Below are 24,021 nucleotides of genomic sequence, written 5' to 3'. Positions count from 1 at the left end.
AAACTAACCCCAAAGTTAGTACAAGGAAGGAACTAATTTAGGATTCCGGGCTTTCACTGCCGTGGCCCGGGTTCAGTCTCTGGTCAGGGAATTGAGATCCTGCAAGCTGCGTGGTGATGTTAAAAAAAAAAAAAGTTTAAAGAAGGAAGGAAATAATAAGAATCAGAGTGGAAATAAATGAAATATAGACTAAAAAGACAACTGAAAAGATCAATGAAACTAAAGCTATTTTGAAAAGATAAACAAAACTGACAAGCCTGAATGACTATGGGGAAAAAAAGTCTCAAATGAAAAAGGTGCCATTACAACTGCTCACACAGAAATACAAAGGATCAAAAGAAACTGTTATGAACAATCATAAGCCAACAAATTGGCCAACCTATAAGAAGTGAATAAATTCCTAGAAACATACAACCTACCAAGACTAAATCATGAAGACAAAGAAAATCTGAACAGACCAATTACTAGTACAGATATTGAATCAATAATCAAAAACCTTTCAACAAAGATATGTCCAGGACCAAATGGTTTCACTAGGGAATGAATCCTACCAAACATTTAAAGAACTAATACCAATCCTTCTCAAACTCTTCCAAAAAATGGAAAGGGAGAGAATAATTCCAAACTCTTTTTAAGAAGCCATCATTACCCTATACTGGACACTACATTACCCAGACAAGGACACTACAAGAAAATCACAGGCTAATATCCCTAATAACATAGATACAAAAATCCTCAACAAAATATTAGCAAACCTAATTCAACAGCACATCAAAAGGACCATACACCATAATCAAATGGGATTTATTCCAGGGATGCAAGGATGGTTCAACATATGCAAATCAATAAATGTGATATACCACATTAACAACATAAAGCATAGAAATCATATAAACTCAAAAGATGTAGGAAAAGTATCTGACAAAATTCAACATCCTTTCAAGATAAAACTCTCAACAAACTGGGTATAGAGGGAACATAACACAATAAAGGCCATATATGACTAGCCCACAGTTAACATCATACTCAACAGTGAAAAAGCTGAGGAACAAGATCAGAAACAAGACAAGGATACCGATTCTCACCACTTTTACTTAATGAAGTACTGGAAGTCCTAGCCAGAGCAATTAGATAAGAAAAAGAAATAAAAGGTATCCAAATCGGAAAGGAAGCAGTAAAACTGTCTCTATTTGCATATAACATACTATATATGGAAAACCACCAAAAAACTGTTAGAACTAATCAGCAAGTTCAGTAAAGTTACAGAATACAAAAATCAATACACAAAAATCAGTTATGTTTCTATATACTAACAATAAACTATTGAAAAGACAGATTAAGAAAACAATCCCATTTACAACTGCATTGAAAAGAACACTAAGAAGTAAATTAAACCAAGGAAGTAAAATATCCACACACCAAAAACTATAATACCTTGAGATGAAAGAAACTGAAGAAGACACAAATAAATGGAAAGATATTTCATGCTCACAAATTGGAAGAATATTGTTAAAATGTCCATACTGCCCAAAGTAAGCCACAGATTCAATGCAATCCCTATAAAAATTTCAATGGTATTTTTCACAGAAGTAGAAAAACAATCCTAAAATTTGTATAGAGCCACAAAAGACCTTGAATGGCCAAATCAATTCTGAAAAAGAACAAAGCTGGAAGCGTCAAACATCCTGATTTCAAACTATACTATAAAGCTATAGTAATTAAAACAGTATTGTCATTAAATAAAGACTCACAGATCAATGGAATGGAATAGAGAGCCCAGAAATAAACCCATGCATACACAGTGAGTTAATTTACTATCAGGGATCCAAGAATATACAAAGGGGAAAGGATAAATGGTGTTAGGAAAACAGGACAGCCACAGGCAAAAGAATGAAACTGCTCCCCTATCTTACACCATACACAAAAGTGAACTCAAAATGGATTAAAGACTTGAACATAAGACCTGAAACCATAAAACTCCTAGAAGAAAACATACAGGTATGCTCCTTAACATTGGTCTTGCAATGATTTTTTTGGATTTTGACACCAACAGCAAAAATAAATAAATGGTACTATATCAAACTAAAAAGCTTTTGAATAGCAAGGAAAATCATCATAAAAAGAAAGAAAGAAAGAGAAAGAAAGAAAGGAAGGAAGGAAGGAAGGAAGGAAGGAAGGAAGGAAGGAAAGAAAGAAAGGAAAGAAAAGAAAAAAGAAAAGAAAAGGCAACCTATAGAATGGGAGAAAATATTTGCAAACCATATATCCAATAAGGGATTAATATACAAAATATATAAAGAACAACTCAACAGCAGAAAAACACCCAAATAAAAATGGCCAAAGGGCCTGAATAGACATTTTTCCAAAGACACACACACACACACACACACACACACAAACACACACACACAATAGAATATTATGCTAAGTCTTAGCATCTAATGTAGAATATGATGACTATAGTTAACAACAGTTTTGTATACTTGAAATTTGCTAAGAGAATAAAACTTAAGTGTTCTCAACTAAAAAAAAAAAGTAATTATGTGAGGTGATGGCTGTGTTAATCAACTCTAATGAGAATCCTTTCTCAATGTATACATATATCAAAACATCACATTTACACTTTAATACATTACAATTTTATTTATCAATTATACCTCAATAAAGCTAAATTAAAAAGAAAAGAATCCAACATTTGGGACAATGGGGCTATAGAATGTTCCTAAAGCATTATTTCTAATAAGGAACTGTTACAAATAAACCAAAAGGGAGAAGGGAACACAATTTTGGCCATTAAAATAGTGAAGACCTAAAAGTATAAAATGCTTATATTGTCAATCTAAGTAAGACATAAAATTTAATAAATGGGAAATTCACAAATAACCTCAGATTTCATATTGTCTAGGAATTCTCTGAACTCTTTTTTTCCCTGTTTCTAGCTTAGCACTCACCATATCAAACTGAAGTTATCTGTGCCTGTATCTGTCCTCCTTCTAGACTGTAGTAACAGTCATTGAGGGCAAGGACCATGTGTTCCAGATCTTACTCAGTGCTGCAGCCAGCATACAGTAAACATTCAAACAAACAAAAAAAACTGCATAAAGCAACTGGAAAGAAATACATCAAAATACTACCTGTGGTTTTCTCTAGATGGTAAGATCACTGGTAATTTCTTCGACTTTTATGCTTTGTATTATTACTTTAATAATCAGAAAAATAAGCTTTATTTTTTTAATCCTTAACCCCCACCACTAATAAACCAAATAATTTACTTATTAAGTACCTCTTAGTTATTCTATACCTGTGCTAAGTAACTATTAATGAAAGTCTTTGGAGATATGTTTTCCGAGAAATGGGTATACAACTTACTTGGCCTAATTTGGAACAAAAGGCGTACATTCTAACACATAAATCAAACTACCATAACTTTTTTTAAATGTTCAAAAATTCAAAACTACAAATTAATGTTTACAAAATGAATTATATTTATACACTTATTGGAAAAAAATTTCTTCAAAGTAAAGAATTTAGAACAGACTGGTTCTTTGTTTTGGTTGATAGCTACAAGTCTGTTTCAATATCACAATTAATTTAGTCGAGTAGAAGAAAAAAATTTTTAAAGCTGTAGGAGAGTCTACCGGGGAAACACAGCAACTCATATACTTTGACAAAAGACCAGTGCAGTCCTTTTTCTAGGAAGGTATCCTCATCAAAAGAACTCTAGAAGAAGGAAGCATATAATAAGTCCAATCACATCAGACAAATCATTCGATCAATCAATGGGGAAAACATGTCCTATTCAGAACAGCATCTTATTCTTTTAAATCAGTAAGACATTTTAATTTGCTTATGATGGTATCACAATGATCTTATTTTTGCTAAACTTTTCCTTTTAAAGGAACAGGCAATTCATTCAGGTTTCCCAAAATGACGAAATTAGCTATAGAAGGTGATCTCCTCTAGCCTGAATTCACATTTGTCTTAACCTTTAAATATAACTACTACTTTCTTAAAAAGATCCAATATTTTATGTGCCTAGAACACTGAAGATAATTAACAAAACGTCATGATTGAAATAACATTCTAATCTTTCATTTAGATTGAATGAATTCAATCTGAGAAGAATGACATGGCGTGTCTCTATTCAACGTAATCCAGAATCACAAAGCAGTCAGAATTAGACACGAATATGCTTACCAGGTGATACAAGGAAAATTTTCTCACACAATAGTTATATGACTATACTACTAAAAGGGAATTACTCAATTTCTAGATATGTGCTATGCACTTAAAAAAAACAAACTTTAAGGCTCAGTGATCTCTGAAATAAGGTATTACCTAGGTCCTATCATACTAGAGCAACTGAATGACTGTGTAGAATCAGCTCTCTCTAGAACAAAGACACATTTCTACAAGAACAGCAAAGATTCCCAAGACACCATACATTGGGACTTCTCTTTGGAAGACAATATGTTACATTTTTTAATACCAATTTCAATAATTTTAAATAGAATACTGAATGCCCGGGGATAACTTATTTAATAATTACTAATATTTCTCACACTGGAAAAACAGGAAGATTAGCATCAAATGAATAAGTAACCTATTATATTTTATTTTCTTTCTGAAGCTTTTTTCTAAATTGGAAACAAAAATGCATACAACATCAAGTCTTCCACAATATGCTAAACATAATTGTAACTGCACTTAGAAGAACTAATCTTATTGAATTTTTTAAATGACAATGCTAAGCCAAAAAAATAAACAACACCATTGACAAAGCAGATTTATAGTTGTAAATAAAAAGCTGAATATACAATACAAACTATGAATACAAATTACAGTGTTTTTTAAAATGCAGGTTATCACCCATTCAGTGCACTGAGACCAACCTTTTTTAATAAAATAAAACAGAAAAAAACAGAAAATATCAAATCATATTTACCCTTATTTGATATAAGATACACAAATCTCACAATATAACATCTCTGAAATGTTAACAAGTACTTCTCCTCAAAGTTCAGAACAGTAGCCTTCAAGCTGCCCCAATTCTATCAATAGAAACCAAGTTAAAAAGAAATAAATGCAGGGAATACAACAACAACAAAAATCTCTTTTCTTTAACTCATACACCTAATCCATTTCTGAAACTCTTCAGTCAATTTCAGAAGTATTCACTGAATTAGTTCTCTCCTCTTCTTCCCACTGTCACAGATCATATGTCTTTTGGCTGAACTGCTGCACAGATGTCCTGCTGGAGTAACTCTGCCCAAGCCAGCCTCTACCCTACTATCAGAAAATATATTTACGTCATTCTTTTGCTTAAAACTCAAATTCCTTAACTTTGGCAAAGTTCTTCACCAACTGGCAATCTCATTTTCTAAGACTTTACAACTCCTACCTCTCCCACTTCAGCTCCCCTACACTCTGTAGCCGCACATACCTAACCACTGCCTCCAAACAGATCAGGTTCTTTCGTGACTCCACGCTATTTCTCTTCTCTCTCTTCTTTAAGAGTCCTGATTCAGAATTAACTTGCTCTAAATGTTTTCTCTGATTTCTCCAGGTGGTATTAAAATAACTACTACTTTGTGCTCTCCCAATGTATCACTCAAAATACCATAACAGCATTTACTAAATTATATTAACCCATATGTATATGACTTACTTCTTCCTCACCAAAAGGCAACTTTTTTTAGTCTCTAGCACAGAGCTGCACAGTTAAGACAGGGTCTCAATAATGTAGTCATTATAACTACTGGGTACCCTATAAATGTTCCTGGCATAAAATTAAAACTTTGGAAGCTTTATAATTAGATCTTAAAAACAGTCTGTTTTAGAAGGATTAAAACAGGGTGTTTTTTTGTTTTGTTTTGTTTTTGGTTGTTGTCTGTTTTAAAATCCAGGAGATTTTAAACTATCCCTTGAGCCAGTTTGCATTTAAGTATCTATTTAAAGATCAGTAAATATTATCCAATGCAGATAAAAACAAACAAAACAAAAATACACTAACAATTATAAGTGATTTGAAAGGCTGTTGGCCAAAATTCCTAATAAATGTGGGAAAACAATTTTCAATAGCGTCAAAAGGCACAAAAAAGTCACCAAAAAATTAAATAGAACATTAAAACACAGAAAAATATTCACATTAATAGTAATCAGGAAAACAAAAACAGAAAATCTTGTACTACACTGGAAAATACCTAGCTAAAGTGAAAGAAACTTAATATAGCAATATTTATGTTATTCATCCTACTCTTCTACTTCATTTCAGTACTGTTTATCTCTAGGGTAAGTGACTCCAATAGTTTTAATTTTTCTTTAATTATAGAATTAATAGTATAGCTTAGTGGAAAAGAATATGGACTATGAAACTAGACTCCCTGGGTTCAAGTTCTGTACCACTCTTATAAGCAGTGAGATCTTGAGTAAGTCACTTAGCCAATCTGTGCCTCAGTTTCTTCATATGTAAGAAGAGAAAAAAAATTACAGTATCTATCCTATAGGGCTGTTGTGATATTTAAATGAATTAATATGTAAAGATATTTTTTAAAGTGCCAGGCATAAAAACAGACACAATAGATCAATGGAACAGAATAAAGGGTCCAGAAATAGTCTCTTCAATAAATGGTATTGAGAAAACTGGACAACCACATGCAAAAGAATGAAACTGGACCTTATCTTACACCATACATGAAAATCAACTCAATGGGTTAAAAATGTAAGACTTGAAACCGTAAAACTCCTAGAAGAAAACACAGGGGGTAAGCTCCTTGACATCAGTCTTGGCAATGATTTTTTTGGATTTGACACCAAAAGCAAAGGCAACAAAAAGTAAAAATAAAGGGCTTCCCTGGTGGCGCAGTGGCAGAGAATCTGCCTGCCAATGCAGGGGACACGGGTTCGAGCCCTGGTCTGGGAAGATCCCACATGCCGCGGAGCAACTAGGCCCATGAGCCACAACTGCTGAGCCTGCGCGACTGGAGCCTGTGCTCCGCAACAAGAGAGGCCGCGATAGTGAGAGGCCCGCGCACCGCGATGAAGAGTGGCCCCCACTTGCCGCAACTAGAGAAAGCCCTCGCACAGAAACGAAGACCCAACACAGCCATAAATAAATAAATAAATAAATAAATAATTTAAAAAAAATTATACTACATCAAACTAAAAACTTCTGCACAGCAAAGGAAACCATCAACAAAATGAAAAGGCAATCTGCTGAATAGGAGAAAATATCTGCAAGTCATCTATCTTATAAGGGGTTAATATCCAAAATATAGAAGTAAATGATACAACTCTATAGAAAAAAAACAATCTGATCAAAAAATGGGGAGAGGAACTGAATAAACATTTCTCCAAAGAAGCCAGACAAATGGCAACAGGTACATGAAAAGGTGCTCCACATCACTAATTAGCAGCGAAACGCAAATCAAAACCACTGAGATAGCACTTCATACCTGTTAGAATGGCTATTATTAAAAAGACAAGAAATAACAAGTGTTTGCAAGAATGTGGAGAAAAGAGAAAACTTGTACACTATTGGTGGGCATGTAAATTGGTGCAGCCACCATAAAACAGTATGGAGGTTACTCAAGAAACTAAAAATAGAACTATCATATGATCCAGCAATCCCACTTCTGGGTATATACCCAAAAGAAATGAAATCACTATGCCAAAGGGATACCTGCATCCCCCATGTTCACTGCTGCACTATTTACAATAGCCAAAACACAGAAACAACCTAAGGGTCCATCAACAGATGGATGACTAAAGAAAATGCATTTGTACAGAATGGAATATTATTCAGTCATAAAAAGAAGAAAATCCTGTTGTAACATGAATGGACCTTGAGGGCATTACAATAAATGAAATATGCCAGACAGAGAAAGACAAAAACTGTATGATCTCATTTATATGTAGAATCGAAAACCAAACAAACTCATAGAGACAGGGAACTGACTGGTGGCTTCCAGGGGCAGGTGGTGGGAGGGTGGGGGAAATGCGTGAAGGTGGTCAAAAAGTACAAACGTCCAGGTATAAGAGAAATAACTTTGGGGATATAATGTACAGCGTGGCGACTACAGTTAACAATACTATACTGTATATCTAAAAGTTACCAAAATTAGTAAATCTTTAAAGTTCTCATCGCAAGAAAAAAAACCCATAACTATGTGTGGTGATGGACGTTAACTAAACTTATTATGGTAATCATTTTGCAATATATACATACAGCAAGTCATTATATTGTACACCTTAAACTAATACAATGTTATATTATCAATTACACCTCAATCAAACTGGAAAAAAATCTACCTCAATCTAAGTTAATTGGCTTTCTTGCATTTAAGGATTTAAATCGAATTTTAAGTAATCAACACCTAGTATTCTTTGCTTTCTAAACATAAAAAAAGAAATCTGGACGTTCATTAACTATTACTATTAAGACTACTTATTAGTACCATTATTACTAAAATTAATAAAAATAATTTTAAAAAACATTACCACAAAAGGTATAAGACTATAGTCTTCAGATGTAATTCTAAATTTCCTTACTTTCAATTTGAGTATAACAAGGAAGAGTTTTAAACTAGGTTGGTTCAGGTGGAGGTTAAAATTAACTCAATTAAGAACAATGATCAGATGGATAAATAAGATGTTCACCTTTCACATAAAAAGTATGAATTCAGGGCTTCCCTGGTAGCGCAGTGGTTGAGAATCTGCCTGCCAATGCAGGGGACACGGGTTCGAGCCCTGGTCTGGGAAGATCCCACATGCCACGGAGCAACTAGGCCCGTGAGCCACAATTACTGAGCCTGCGCGTCTGGAGCCTGTGCTCCCCAACAAGAGAGGCCGCGATGGTGAGAGGCCCGCGCACCGCGATGAAGAGTGGCCCCCGCTTGCCGCAACTGGAGAAAGCCCTCGCACAGAAACGAAGACTCAACACAGTCATAAATAAATAAATAAAAGAACGTGAATTTCTAAAAAAAAAAAAAAAAAAGAAAAAAGTATGAATTCAAACCAGTAATATTCACTCATGATACAAAACAAGGAACTCAAGAGCGTCAGGGTAGCAACCAACAAAGGTAAGACTATCTCCTTCTATGAAAAAAATCATGTGCCTGTTGATTACAATATGTGGACAGGCCAAAGATTCCTATCTTATACTCTGGTTACATGAAATGCTGTATTCAAAAGAGTATTTTGGTAGCTATTTGGAATGAGGGCCACATATTTAATTTAGTCTCTCATAAGCCTTTGTTTCTGTTTATAAACTGGAAAAAAATGAGGTATGATAAAAACTAATAAGAGGTGTTTTTAATAAAACCACTACAAACGTGAGGGAGTATAACAAGTCGTATTCCAGAGGGGTTTACCTTTGTCTTTGAATATAAGTATTTCATAATATCAATTAATAGAGAAAATATTCTACATGGTAGCAAATTATGTCCAAACTTAAGAAGGATCATCAGTCCAGGAGGAAATAAAAGCCCCAATAAAAATAAACATTCCTAAATAAAGTTGTTAGACCTAATGCTGCTAGACCTAATGAAAATTCACATAGCCACTGACTTCCAAAGAAAGCAGAGTAAGCTCATTATTTCTCAATTAGCCTGTTGTTTTCTGATACTTAGGAGCCTAAGTGCTTTACATAATACATTTAAATGCCAAAACGAAAACAAAAGTTTAGTTTTAAAACACTCGAAAATAAAGTTTTGAGAAAATTTATAAATAACACCCCCAAATTTAAAAACTTAACTTCTAGTTAAACTTTTCAGTACATTATTATTATAAAATGAGATGGGATGCTCAGAATTAATGAAAAAGCTTCAGTAATGTCATGACAAAGCAATGTATATTGATTATCATCAATAAACACACGATATCTGCCTCTACAAGACAGTGTAAGCACCTCATAGAAAACTTTAAACTTTACATGAAATGTAGTCCAAATTTTTCATCCCATTCTCTTTCAGAAGGTTAACTAAAAACTAGAGTTCACTTCAGAACTCTGAACTTTTAGTATTAAAACAGCATCAATAAAGCAATGAAGACATCTACTATGTAAAGAGGGCATAAAACAAAGTTCCTGATTTTGAATCTACTATCTTTAAAGTAATTTAAAAATCTCTTTAAAGTAATTTAAAACCTTACATCAGTTCAGATGCCCTAGGCAGAATCCTATAGTCAAGACTCAGTGACTGTTCAATGTAAGGCATCCCAGGAGACACTACCGCTAGTTTTAAAACTGAATGTCCCAGGCAAACCCAGATAGCTGGTCACCCTAGCTTGAGAAATGGTAAGGGCAAAGAAAGCAACCCAAACACTCACTGAGAACTTATGTACCAATTCTATGTAATAAAATGTGCAGACTCGATTAGAGAATCTTTAATCCCTACTAGTTTTAAATTTTTAAGTCTCTCACTGGAAGTATGCAGTGGCCCTGGTCCATTCTCTTCCGTCTCATCTTACATGGCCTCTCGGAAGCATGCGGCTCTGGTGGTGCAGACTCGTTCCTTCAGTCTCCTCTCCTCTGGAACACCACACTCTGCTGGCTGTACTCCTACTTCACTGGCTGCTCCTTCTCAGTCTCTTTGGATGGCTCCTCCCTCCTCTATCTGACCAGAAAACGGTAACCTCTGCTGTCTTCTCGATACTCTATGTGATCACATTTAAATACCATTCAGGCACAGGTAACTCTCAAAATCCCTACCTCCACCTTCCCATCTCCCCACTGAGATGCAGACTTGTATACCCAACATCTCACCTGAACGTCTCAAATGCATCTCAAACGCCACACGGCTAAAACAGTACTCTTAATTCCACTTACCTTCCTCACATTCTTCCACACCTCAGAAAATGGCGCCACCAATCCATTATAATTACTGAAGCGCCAACTAAGACATCATCTTTGATTCCTCTTTCCTTCATTTACCACCCCCAAACCATCAGTAAATCCTGTCAGCTTTATTTCTCGAGTATATTCCAGACCCATTCTGTTCTCTCCTATCCAATCTTCCCACTCTGATCCAAGCCATCATCTCTCACCCAATCACCGCAATGACCTATTAACCGGCTTCCCTACTGCCAATCTTTCCCCCACTGCGCCACCATTTCTTCCCCCACAAAACAGCCAGGAGTGATCTACAAACACCAAGGACAGGGATATCTGCTTCATCTCCCCAGGACACAGAACACAGAACGAGGTCTGCCTCACAGTAGCGCCCAGTGTGCTGAGTGAAAGAATGAACAGTCATCTCCCCTACCCACCCACAGCTGCCTTCCCCTCACACAGAAAAGAACCCAAAATTCTTACCAATTCTTACAATGCCTTACATCAGGCCTCCCTCACCTCATATCCCTACTCACTGCGCTCCAGACTCACTGACCTCTGATATTCCTCAAGCTCCCCAAATTCATTTCTACCTTGGAGCTGTTTCTATACCCTCTGCCTGAACACTCCTGCCCTCATGTCTGGCTCCTTCTCATCACTCAGGTCTCAGAGCAATGTTACCTCCTCAGAGAGGCCTTCTCTACCCAGATCTACCCATACTACACCATCTCACCCAGCTCCCTTTTCTTCATAGTACTTAACATTAGCTGAATTATCTTGTTAGTTTACTTACAGACTGTTTCCTCCCTACTAGAACGTAAGTTCCCTTAGAGCTGGGACCCTATCTTTCTTGTTCAATGATGTATCCCCAGAGCCTAGTACAATGCCTACCACACAATATTTACTGAAAGAATGACTCATATTTACCAAGTACTTATGTACGTGACAAGCACTATGCTAGGTAACAACAATGCATTTTTTTTAATTAAAGAAAAATAGAAAGTCCAAGTAAAATATTAGTATGAAGAGCAATTTGATGTTCTTTTATGTTGAACAGTCCCGTTCTTAAAATGACCTTACACAATAAATTCCACTTGGTAGAATATTATTTTGCCAGTGTAAAAAATATATATCCTTAAGTAGTAACAATAATTAGTATTTCATTGTAGCTTTAGAAGTTATCTAAATGATCACATTGTTCATTTTTTAATATACAATTTGAAGGAGCTACTTAAGCTATAACTCAGTAAAATCTGAGAGTCTTCATTTCTTCAGCTTTTTCTCAGAGTACAAATATACACATTTCACCCAGTCAGAAAACTCAAGACTGTGTAAAAGCTTTCCATTCTCAACATACAGAAACATTCACAACAGAGGCTGAACTCACCATTTACTGTCTGGCCTCAGATTAATTTACCAGCTTCATTCAAGCCAAGAAGCTATCAGTAATAATCAGGTTCATTTCACAAAAGTCATCACTAAAGTTGAGATTCACCCCTCATCCCCCAAAGCCTATTATAAAAGAACATGTCCAAATGAGTTTAGGCAGAAGAGTTATGTTTCATTGTTATCAGAGTACTTTTGGGTCCATTTAATTCAGAACCACAGAAAAACTTTGTATTTGACATAATCATACCAGTTACTACCACCATCATTATGACATCACTAAACACCTTATGGCCAGGAATCAACTAGGAAAAGGCAGACTTAAAGCTTGAGGCACTGAACAAATGACACTTCTTCAGATCATGTAAGTATTTTCTATAACATTTTCTTTTCAGCACACTTGAAAACTATCATATCCTACCTCCAAATGTTTTAAGGGTTAAATGTATTAATATTTTGAAAGTATGATTTATAAAAAGGAACAAATTCAGTATACCTAAGTATAAGTACTCAAAATATCCCCATGTCATACTAGATTTTTAAAACCTAAGGGAAATACATCTATCTTTCATCCAAATTTGAAACTATTGTACATTTTGAATAACAGGATCTTCTCAAATGCACTCAACCAAATGTATAAAAGACATACCACTTGTTCTATTTAAAATTAGCTTTCTAACCACACTTGCCAATTGGAAAAAAAAGGAGGGGGAGGGTGGCCTTTTGTTTCATCTTTGTATGGAAATATAAGAAAATATTCATTTTATTTTCACTTATAACAATAATATCTGTAAAGCTGAAAAACTGTGGGTAAAGCCAAAACAAAATTAAACCCTAAAGAAAAGGTCAAAAGTTCAGTATTTTCCAAACCACGCTAATTAGTCCCACTTGTTTTAACTGCCATTACCTTAAAAAGAAAGTTTTCTCCAATTTTTCAGAACACTGGTTCTACATTACCTTTGGTTTTCCCTTTAGTTACATAACTGTATAAACAAACCAGTTTTAGGACACCCAGAATTAACCCACATACTGAGACAAACTCATTTAAATACCAGAAATAATTTACATATCTTTGTCTTCACACCAGCCATCAAAACCAAAATGATTGCTGATAAATTCAATCAGAAGACTGGTTCCTTCTGCTTTCAGAAAAGCTCGAAAATCGCTCAAGGTAGTCAAAAGATAATACTGGACAGTGTTTCAAATATATAAATTTCCTTTAAATTCTAAGAAAAAAATGCCTACATGAACCAAGTCAGAGGTCATTATCTTGACCTTCACCGTCTGCTCATTTGCTAAAGAAACCACACAAGTTTTTCATCTAAGGTATAAATTTTTAAACTAAAAAAATTTTAAAGATTTGCTTGGCTCAAGAAGAGAATAAACATAATTATATCACTATTCTGTAAAAGTAATCTATTCTCAGCATATAGCTGAAAAAAAATTTTTATTGGAAAGGCATGTCCTGACTTACCAAAGGTTTATCACTGTCAAAGGTTAGATAAAATATATTTGTTGTAAAGATATACTGTCCAAATTTATTAAAATTGGGTAGTATTTATAAAGTATCTTCTTCCACTATATTCTTTGTCACAGCAAAGGTTTAGAGGGTGCAATATAACCTCAAAGTCCTTCCTTCAGTTAATTAAAAATTTCTAAGCACTACGATGTTTTCTTCTTCATAGAAAACAATGGAAAAATGGATACAATGCTTGGGGGATATTAAGCCTTCAAACATGTTATTATTACAAATAAATTTTAAGAGGTTAGGTTACAAAGACATTACAGATGGCTTCTGACATGTACAGATAAACTGAAACCATTCCCTCCAGCCTCTAGGGATAATGAAGTACCTTCTCACTCACTGAAGTTACTTTGACTGCAGAGTTTGTAAGCACCCAGTGAGCATCAGAAACCTCTCAAGTGCTGTCTCCTCTTCTTAGGACAAATGGTATACATTTCAGAGAAAATAATTTCCTACTTATATGATTTTTTTACTAAACTCATGCCTACGTTCAATTCTATTATTTCTAAAAGTGTTGCAGGACCAAATTTAAGAGAATGATTTCAAATCTAACTCTGGATTTAAAAAATTTTATGTCTAGACCTAACGTACAGTATGCTACTACAGTTAACAATACTGTATTGTATGCTTGAAATGCGTTAAGAGGGTAGACCTTAAAGTTTTCTCACCAAACACACGACACAAAAAAATGGTAACTATGAGGTGATGGATATGTCAACTAGTTTGATTGTGGAGATCATTTCACAATGTGTGTGTGTATGTGTGTGTATATCAAAACCAAGTTGCACATATTAAATGTATCTATCAATTTCTATTTGTCAATTACACCCTAAATAAAGATGACAAAATTATGTCTAAAAAAAACCCCACATCACAAATTTCTAAACTATCACAGAATTGCATTATTTGAAATTTTAATAGAAATCTGAGTTTGTGCCTGATATTTTTTAAATAGCAAAAATACTACCAACAAAAAACCACTTCCAAATGCTTCTGCTTTTTTGTTTCGCAAACAGTTTTGAAAATGTATACCAAAATGTCAGTTACACAAGTAGAGCTCATTTTGTGTAAGAAGGTTACTTAATAGGAGTCCTAGAAGCACCTAAAGTTGTAGGAAAACTTTTGTGTAAGTACATATGGCGGTTTTTTCTGGATAAATGGTCCATATAACTTGCAGCTTCTCATGGGGGGTTCAAAATTCAATTAAGATTAAACTGCGTGAAAGAACCGTCAACGTCAGATAACTTGTCACAGGTAACCCAAGCCTTATTTTTTATATCACAAATTAGGGGACGATTTATCCTAATTTGGCGGCTCCTACACAACTTTTAAGTGATGCAGGCATGAAATGGCTGTGCGTTACAAACAGCTCTCTTCACACACCCAACGCGGCAAACCCCCAATTTTCCTTGAAAGGGCCAGGGACAGGCAAACGGATTAACACCCCTATTGCTCAAAGATCAACTGGCTTTGGCAGGACATGTCCTCCAGAGAGGGCTGCTGGGCGGTGACCAGGTCTCAGTGAGGGGCTGGACCCCTCGGCGGGCACTTGCAGCCAAGGCATCACCAGCAGTCTCCTTCCGCCCCAAAACGCGCCCTAAAGTAGGGTGTGCGGACGCGGCTGCAGCAGATCCCGGTCCCCCTGGCGCGCGCCGCGCCGCCGCCGATGCAGCACGGTCGCAGCGACCTTCCCGCCCGGGGCTCCGTAAGCCCCGTTACCCACGTCGGCCACACACCCCACGAGAAAAAGGGAGGAGGACGCACAACAAAGCCTAACCCGAGGAGGCCCAAGCGAGCTGTAAGTTGGGGCGCCCGGGCTGCGGCCCCAGGAGGAGCGGCCCGGACACCGAGCCGCGCCGAGCCGGTGCGCCGCGATGCAGGGCGGACAGGGCCGGGGACGCGGGGCGCCAGAAGTCAGCCCGCGGGGCCGGGCGTCAGCAGCCGGGAGGAAGCCGGGCTGGCGGGCCGGCGCGCGGCGTCGGGGGCGGGCGGCCAGGGGGAAGCCAGGCCTGAGGAGGGAGGGGAGCGGCGGCGGGGTCCCGAGGCGCCGCGGTCGGCCGCGACCCCCACCCCAGCCGGGGGCCTGTCCCGTTACTTACACGCCGGGAAGCTGCGGGCTCCGCCGGGGCTGTCCCGGCCGCCGGCCTCCGGGGCCAGGAAGCGCCCCCACATCTCGGGCGGGAGCGCCGAGTGGGCCGGGGGCGCCCGACTCCCCACGTCCGTCCTCCCTGCCTTCGCCTCCGGCGGCGGAAACTTGTCCGGAGCCTGGGCCGCGGCGGCACCGGCGGGGGAACCAGAGGGCGGTCTGGTTAACGGCCGCTCAGCGACGGGCGGGGAGCGCAGGGGCCTGATTCGCCGCGGTGGCGGCTGCCATGGTCGAGCCGGCTCGGTTGAGGCCCGGGCCGGGGAAGCGGCGGCTCCGCGATGTCGGCGATTCGGTCCCCGGCTGCGCCCAGCCTCAAAGGCTCCAGGCGAAGTTGCAGCTGCGGCTTCTCTCCTCCCCACTCCGCCGGGGGAGCCCGAGCCGGAGCTCGTGCCCGAGCCGGGGAGGGGCGGGGCCTGGTGGGGGCGGGGCCTCGGGCGCTTACAAAAGGCGTGCGCGGCGCCGGGCGGGGCTGCGGACGGGTCCCAGTGGGTACCTTTATTCCCCTGTTCTCCGCAGGTGGTGAATAGTCGCTCGGACACACCAGCTGCATCCCTCCTTCCCCATCCCCGCACCCTGCGAGATGAGGAGAGGGAGGAAACTTGGCCCCGGGCCTCGTCTTTTGGTTCCCCTCCCCCCCCACACCTTGGGTAATCCCTCAGGGTCTTCAGGGCATATCTCAGAAAAGGGCGTGGAAGACCTGCCCTCCCTTCACGACTGCTTGTGATGAAAGAGGTTTCCTCGGGAGGGGCTGAGGGACTCCCAGTCTCATTTGGGATTGGGATTAAAGTTGTCATCATGCATTCCATAAGCATCGTTTATAGATCACTGTGGAGGATAAGAGAAGTGGTCATTTTCCTCATCCCGCAAATTCAATGCCTGGGGGTGGGGTGGGGGGAGAGAACAGGTACCAAAATATCTACTACACGGACACCTGCGAAGAAAAAAGCAGGAGAAAAGCCCCAAGGTACTCAGTACCAGAAGGTTCAGGGAGGGGCTGTAAATTTTAATCTAGTAGCCCAATGTTTCAGATAAGCAATCAGAAAGGAGTGAAAATGGCACAAAAATGTGTAATGGGAGTGTAACTGCCTTACACCCTAAACCTTCATGTTCCTCCTCTGCCTAGTCAGTTCCCACCCTTCACCTGAACCCAGAGTGCAGGAGCACAGAGAAGGAAAAAAAGGTGCAGCAATCTCTTTTTAAATCTTACTTCTCATGGGCAATATTTATAATCCTTCCAATATTTAGATCTAAAATAGTGCATTTAATAAATATTGGTCGTGCACTGTAGAAGGAGGCGAGCTCTGCGCATGGCCGATGAATCAGGTAAACCAGAAAGCAGGTCCCTAACCCTCAACAGGCTTTGAGTCCAGTGATGCTTTTTCCTGTTTTGGATGTTTGCTAACAAAGGCTTCATATTTGTATTTAAGCACCCTGTAATTGAGAAATACTGCTTAAAACTTTTAGAGGTTAAATTACATCTAGGTGTATAATCTATCACTTACCACAGCTGTCTTGTAATTTATCAGATTGCAGTTTTACATTTAGGGTCCCCTGGGTAGAGTTCCACTTATTTCTCCAAATCATGAGCGATTGGCCAAGGGTCAACTGTTTCTAAGGACAGAAAGTGACAGAAACATGAAAAAAAAATGTGACTGGTTCCTTTCTGTGATTTAAATGTACATTAGTTCATGTAATATGACGCATGCATAGTATAGGTTCAAAAAGAAACCTAAAAAAGTAAATTCTAAAATGAATTATCAGAAGCTATAGAACCAGATGAAAGTATCCTTTTTTTTTCATCATTTATACTTACCATACTCTCATATTAGGTATAGCATTTATTAAATACCAAACTTTTTTTACACAGTTCCAAGAAATGTATGAACTATTGCAGATATATCTCAATCCTTTGTGAGTTTAATATATACTTATTGTTATTCCAAAACTCTGCCAACTTCCACTCAATTCTAAGCAGTGTTTTTAAAAAATCATTTACTCAGGTTTTCTATGTGTTTTTATCAAACTGAAGGGCATGCCACTATATACACCAAAAAAGTATGTGTGAAGCTGAGACTATGTAAAATATTTCAATACTTATTGAAATAAGAGTAAAAGCAAAGAGAAAAACATGTTGCTATTTTGGAAGTTGGCACCAAAGATAAAAAGTTTTGTGTTCCTACTAATTAAACTTGAGAGGATAGAGATCTAATACAATTTAAATGACTGAAATACTAAGAATATTATGTATACGAGGTAAACTATAACCATCCTTTTTTTTAATCATATGAATTCTGAATATATATACAGTTGATCCTTGAACAACACAGGGGTTAGGGGGTGCCGACCGTCTGTGTGGTAGGCATTTTCGAGTGTAATTTATAGTCACTCCGAATCCCCGGTTCTTCAGTATCCATGGTTTGACATCCGAGGAGCCAACCAACCAGGGATCCTGTAGTACTGCAGTATTTACTATTGAAAAAAATCTGCATATAAGTCAACCCACACAGTTCAAACCCGATTGTTCAAGAGTCAACTGTATACTGAACTGAGATTTCCCTCCACATCCATGACACACCCAGTATCCACGGTTCTCAGAATGAGTAAAATCAGTCATAGCACAAGACTGAGAGACAGGACTACCTAACCATTACTAAGCCCAATGTTGTAAACCAGCATGTTTTTGTTTCATTGTAACAGTAGGTAAAGACCATAAGGAGGATCTTACAAGCTAAGACATTTATTACAGAACTTCAATATTTTAGTAATTTTTCATAAGTAGAGACAATACAAGTAAGTAATGAAAACAGTGATTGTGTATGCTTCTGTGTAAATATGTGTGTGTGTATATATGTATATATATACATAGTTGCTTAGGTGAAATTTACATGCTTAATGTTTTGGGAGAGGGCTTTAAAAGAGGAAAATAGTACTAAAAACACCATAGTTAACATCAAACCATATTAAACTCTTCATTTGAAATACTGCATTAAAAATATACATTATTTGGGGGGCTTCCCTGGTGGTGCAGTGGTTGAGAATCTGCCTGCCAATGCAGGGGACACGGGTTCGAGCCCTGGTCTGGGAAGATCCCACATGCCGCGGAGCAGCTGGGCCCATGAGCCACAATTACTGAGCCTGCACATCCGGAGCCTGTGCTCCGCAACAAGAGAGGCCGCGATAGTGAGCGGCCCGCGCACCGCGATGAAGAGTGGCCCCTGCTTGCCACAACTAGAGAAAGCCCTCACACAGAAACGAAGACCCAACACAGCCATAAATTAATTAATTAATTGATTAATTAATTTAAAAATATATATATATACATTATTTGAAAATGAAAAATAAATGTTGCATTCATAAATCTTAAATTCTTTGGATATGAATCTCTGAACTGATTAAGTTGAACTATCTTACATGTATTTTTCTTATGTAAATTTATCATATTGGCAAACGACAACCACAGAACTGAAGAGTGATATAACGATGGGTAAAAGTGATATTTTAACATTAGAGGAGATTGGTTCAAGATGGTGGAGTACAAGGACGTGTGCTCCCTCCCTCTTGTGAGGGCACCGGAATCACAACTAACTGCTGAACAGTCATCGACAGGAAGACACTGGATCTCACCAAAAAAAGATACCCCACATCCAAAGACAAAGGAGAAGCCACAGTGAGATGGTAGAGGCGCAATCACAATAAAATCAAATCCCATAACCGTTGGGTGGGTGACTCACAAACTGTAGAACAACTATACCACAGATGTCCACCCACTGGAGTGAAGGTTCTGAGCCCCACGTCAGGCTTCCCAACCTGGTGGTCCAGCAACGGGAGGAGGAATTCCCAGAGAATCAAACTTTGAAGTTTAGCGGGATTTGATTGCAGGACTTCAACAGGACTGGGTGAAACAGAGACTCCAATCTTGGAGGGCACATGCAAAGTAGTGTGCATATCAGGGCCCAGGGAGAAGGAGCAGTGACCCCATAGGAGACTGAACCAGACTTACCTGCTAGTGTTCGAGAGTCTCCTGCAGAGGCGGGGGGTGGCTGTGGCTCATGTGGGAACAAGGACACTGGCAGCAGAAGTTCTAGGAAGTACTCCTTGGTGTGAGCCCTCCCACATTCCGCCATTAGCCCCACCAAAGAGCCTGTATGCTCCAGTGCTGGGTCACCTCAGACCAAACAACCAACAAGGAGGGAACCCACCCATCAGCAGACAAGCGGATTAAAGTTTGACTGAGCTCTGCCCACCCGAGCAACACCCAGCTCTACCTACCACCAGTCCTTCCCATCAGGAAGCACCCACAAGCCTCTTAGATAGCCTCACCCACCAGAGGGCAGACAGCAGAAGCAAGAAGAACTACAGTCCTGCAGCCTGTGGAACAAAAACCACATTCACAGATAGACAAAATGAAAAGGCAGAGGACTATGTACCAGATGAAGAAACAAGATAAAACCCCAGAAAAACAGCTAAATGAAGTGGAAATAGGCAACCTTCTGAAAAAGAATTCAGAATAATGATAGTGAAGATGATCCAGGACCTTGGAAAAAGAATGGAGGCAAAGATCGAGAAGATGCAAGAAATGTTTAACAAAGACCTAGAAGAATTAAAAAACAAACAAACAGAGATGAACAATACAATAACTGAAATGAAAAATACACTAGAAGGAATCAATAGCAGGATAACCGAGGCAGAAGAATGGATAAGTGACCTGGAAGACAGAATGGTGGAAATCACTGTCACAGAACAGAATAAAGAAAAAAGAATGAAAAGAAATGAAGACAGCCTAAGAGACCTCTGGGACAACATTAAATGCACCTACATTCGCAGTATAGGGGTCCCAGAAGGAGAAGAGAGAGAGAAAGAACCAAAAAAATATTTGAAGAGATTATAGTCGAAAACTTCCCTAACATGGGAAAGGAAATAGCCACCCAAGTCCAGGAAGCGCTGAGAGTCCCAGGCAGGATAAATCCAAGGAGAGACACACCGAGACATACAGTAATCAAATTGACAAAAATTAAAGACACAGAAAAATTATTAAAAGCAACAAGGGAAAAATGACAACATACAAGGAAACTCCCATAAGGTTAACAGCTGATTTCTCATCAGAAGCTCTACAAGCCAGAAGGGAGTGGCACGATATATTTAAAGTGATGAAAGGGAAGAACCTACAACCAAGATTACTCTACCCAGCAAGGATCTCATTCAGATTCGAGGGAGAAATCAAAAGCTTTACAGATAAGCAAAAGCTAAGAGAATTCAGCACCACCAAACCAGCTCTACAACAAATGCTAAAGGAACTTCTTTAAGTGGGAAACACAAGAGAAGAAAAGGACCTACAAAAACAAACCCAAAACAATTAAGAAAATGGTAATGGAACATACATATCAATAATGACCTTAAATGTGAATGGATTAAATGCTCCAACCAAAAGACACAGGCTCGCTAAATGGATACAAAAACAAGACCCATATATATGCTGTCTACAAGAGACCCACTTCAGACCTAGGGACACATACAGACTGAAAGTGAAGGGATGGAAAAGATATTCCATGCAAATGGAAATCAGAACAAAGCTGGAGTAGCAATACTCATATCAGATAAAATAGACTTTAAAATAAAGAATGTTCCAAGAGACAAGGAAGGACACTATATAATGATCAAGGGATCAATCCAAGAAGAAGATATAATAATTATAAATATACATGCACTCAACATAGAAGCACCTCAATACATAAGGCAAATGCCAGCAGCTATAAAAGAGGAAATCGGCAGTAACACAATAATAGTGGGGGACTTTAACACCTCACTTACACCAATGGACAGATCAACCAGACAGAAAATTAATAAGGAAACCCAAACTTTAAATGACACAATAGACCAGATAGATTTAATTGATATTTATAGGACATTCCATCCGAAAACAGCAGATTACACTTCTGAAGTGCACATGGAACATTCTCCAGGACAGATCACATCTTGGGTCACAAATCAAGCCTTGGTAAATTTAAGAAAATTGAAATCATATCAAGCATCTTTTCCGACCACAACACTATAAGCTTAGAAATAAATTGCAGGGAAAACAACGTAAAAAACACAAACACATGGAGGATAAACAATACATTACTAAATAACCAAGAGATCACTGAAGAAATCAAAGAGGAAATCAAAAAATACCTAGAGACAAATGACAATGATAACACAACAATCCAAAACCCTTGGGATGCAGCAAAAGCAGTTCTAAGAGGGAAGTTTATAGCAATAAAATCCTACCTCAAGAAACAAGAAAAATCTCAAATAAACAATCTAACCTTACACCTAAAGGAACTAGAGAAAGAACAAACAAAACCCAAAGTTAGCAGAAGGAAAGAAATCATAAAGATCAGAGCATAAATAAATGAAATAGAAACAAAGAAAACAATAGCAAAGATCAATAAAACTAAAACCTGGTTCTTTGAGAAGATAAAAAAAATTGATAAACCATTAGCCAGACTCATCGAGAAAAAGAGGGAGAGTACTCAAATCAATAAAATTAGGAATGAAAAAGGAGAAGTTACAACAAACACCACAGAACTACAAAACATTATAAGAGACTACTACAAGCAACTCTATGCCAATAAAATGGACAACCTGGAAGAAATGGACAAATTCTTAGAAAGGTATAACCTTTCAAGGCTGAACCAGGAAGAAATAGAAAATATGAACAGAGCAATCACAAGCAATGAAATTGAAACTGTGATTAAAAATCTTCCAACAAACAAAAGTCCAGGACCAGATGGCTTCACAGGTGAATTCTATCAAACATTTAGAGAAGAGCTAACACCATCCTTCTCAAACTCTTCCAAAAAATTGCAGAGGAGGGAACACTCCCAAACTCATTCTATGAGGCAACCATCACCCTGATACCAAAACCAGACAAAGATGTCACAAAGAAAGAAAACTACAGGCCAATATCACTGATGAACATAGATGCAAAAATCCTCAACAAAATACTAGCAAACAGAATCCAACAACACATTAATAGGATCATACACCATGATCAAGTGAGATTTATCCCAGGGATGCAAGGATTCTTCAATACATGCAAATCAATCAATCTGATACATTGTATTAACAAATTGAAGAATAAAAACCATATGATCATCTCAATAGATGCAGAAAAAGCTTTTGACAAAATTCAACACCCATTTATGATAAAAACTCTCCAGAAAATGGGCATAGAGGGAACCTACATCAACATAATAAAGGCCATATATGACAAACCCGCAGCAAACATCATTCTCAATGGTGAAAAACTGAAAGCATTTCCTCTAAGATCAGGAACAAGACAAGGATGTCCACTCTCTCCACTGTTATTCAACATAGTTTTGGAAGTCCTAGCCACAGCAATCAGGGAAGAAAAAGGAATACAAATTGGAAAAGTAGAAGTAAAACTGTCACTATTTGCAGATGACATGATACTGTACATAGAGAATCCTAAAGATGCCAGCAGAAAACTACTAGAGCTAATCAATGAATTTGGTAAAGTTGCAGGATACAAAATACACAGAAATCTCTTGCATTTCTATACACTAACAATGAAAGATCAGAAAGAGAAATTAAGGAAACAATCCCATTCACCATTGCAACAAAAAGAATAAAATATCTAGGGACAAAACTACTTAAGGAGGTAAAAGACCTGTAGTCAGAAAACTATAAGACATTGATGAAAGAAATCAAAGATGACACAAACAGATGGAGAGATATACCATGTTCTAGGATTGAAAGAATCAATATTGTGAAAATGACTATACTACCCGAAGCAATCTACAGATTCGATGCAACCCCTTTCAAATTACCAATGGCATTTTTTACAGAACTAGAACAAAAAAATCTTAAAATTTGTATGGAGACAGAAAACACCTCGAATAGCCAAAGCAACCTTGAGGGAAAAAAACAGAGCTGGAGGAAGCAAACTCCCTGACTTCAGACTATACTACAAAGCTACAGTAATCAAGACAATATGGTACCGGCACAAAAACAGAAATATAGATCAATGGGACAGGATAGAAAGCCCAGAGATAAACCCACGCACCTATGGTCAACTAATCTATGACAAAGGAGGCAAGGATATACAATGGAGAAAGGACAGTCTCTTCAATA

At 38.1% G+C, this 24,021-nt stretch overlaps 1 protein-coding gene and 1 long non-coding RNA gene across 16 annotated transcripts in view; one reads left to right on the top strand and one right to left on the bottom strand.

The window, feature by feature from the left end:
* Positions 1 to 24,021, bottom strand: part of CEP85L (centrosomal protein 85L) — a 217,855-nt gene that overhangs the window by 144,958 nt on the left and 48,876 nt on the right. For 7 of the 8 annotated variants that reach the window (XM_082406137.1, XM_082406138.1, XM_082406139.1 and 4 more), the window contains one exon: positions 17,388 to 17,496. In XM_082406137.1, the coding sequence (XP_082262263.1) occupies positions 17,388 to 17,469 (82 nt within the window). In that variant the 5' untranslated portion in view covers positions 17,470 to 17,496. Of the gene's footprint in view, positions 1 to 15,838; positions 16,285 to 17,387; positions 17,497 to 24,021 lie in introns of those variants that run through there. The other variant, XM_082406140.1, reaches the window with a different exon arrangement.
* LOC309635281 overlaps positions 15,271 to 24,021 on the top strand; it is a 63,431-nt gene continuing 54,680 nt past the window's right edge. For 7 of the 8 annotated variants that reach the window (XR_014248708.1, XR_014248709.1, XR_014248710.1 and 4 more), the window contains exon 1: positions 15,408 to 15,537. This is a non-coding gene — a long non-coding RNA (uncharacterized lncRNA). Of the gene's footprint in view, positions 15,538 to 24,021 lie in introns of all 8 variants that reach the window. The other variant, XR_014248707.1, reaches the window with a different exon arrangement.

Source organism: Balaenoptera borealis, assembly GCF_965194805.1.
Source record: "Balaenoptera borealis genome assembly, chromosome: 9".
NCBI lineage: Eukaryota > Metazoa > Chordata > Mammalia > Artiodactyla > Balaenopteridae > Balaenoptera > Balaenoptera borealis.
This window is presented reverse-complemented; position numbering and strand designations above follow the sequence as displayed.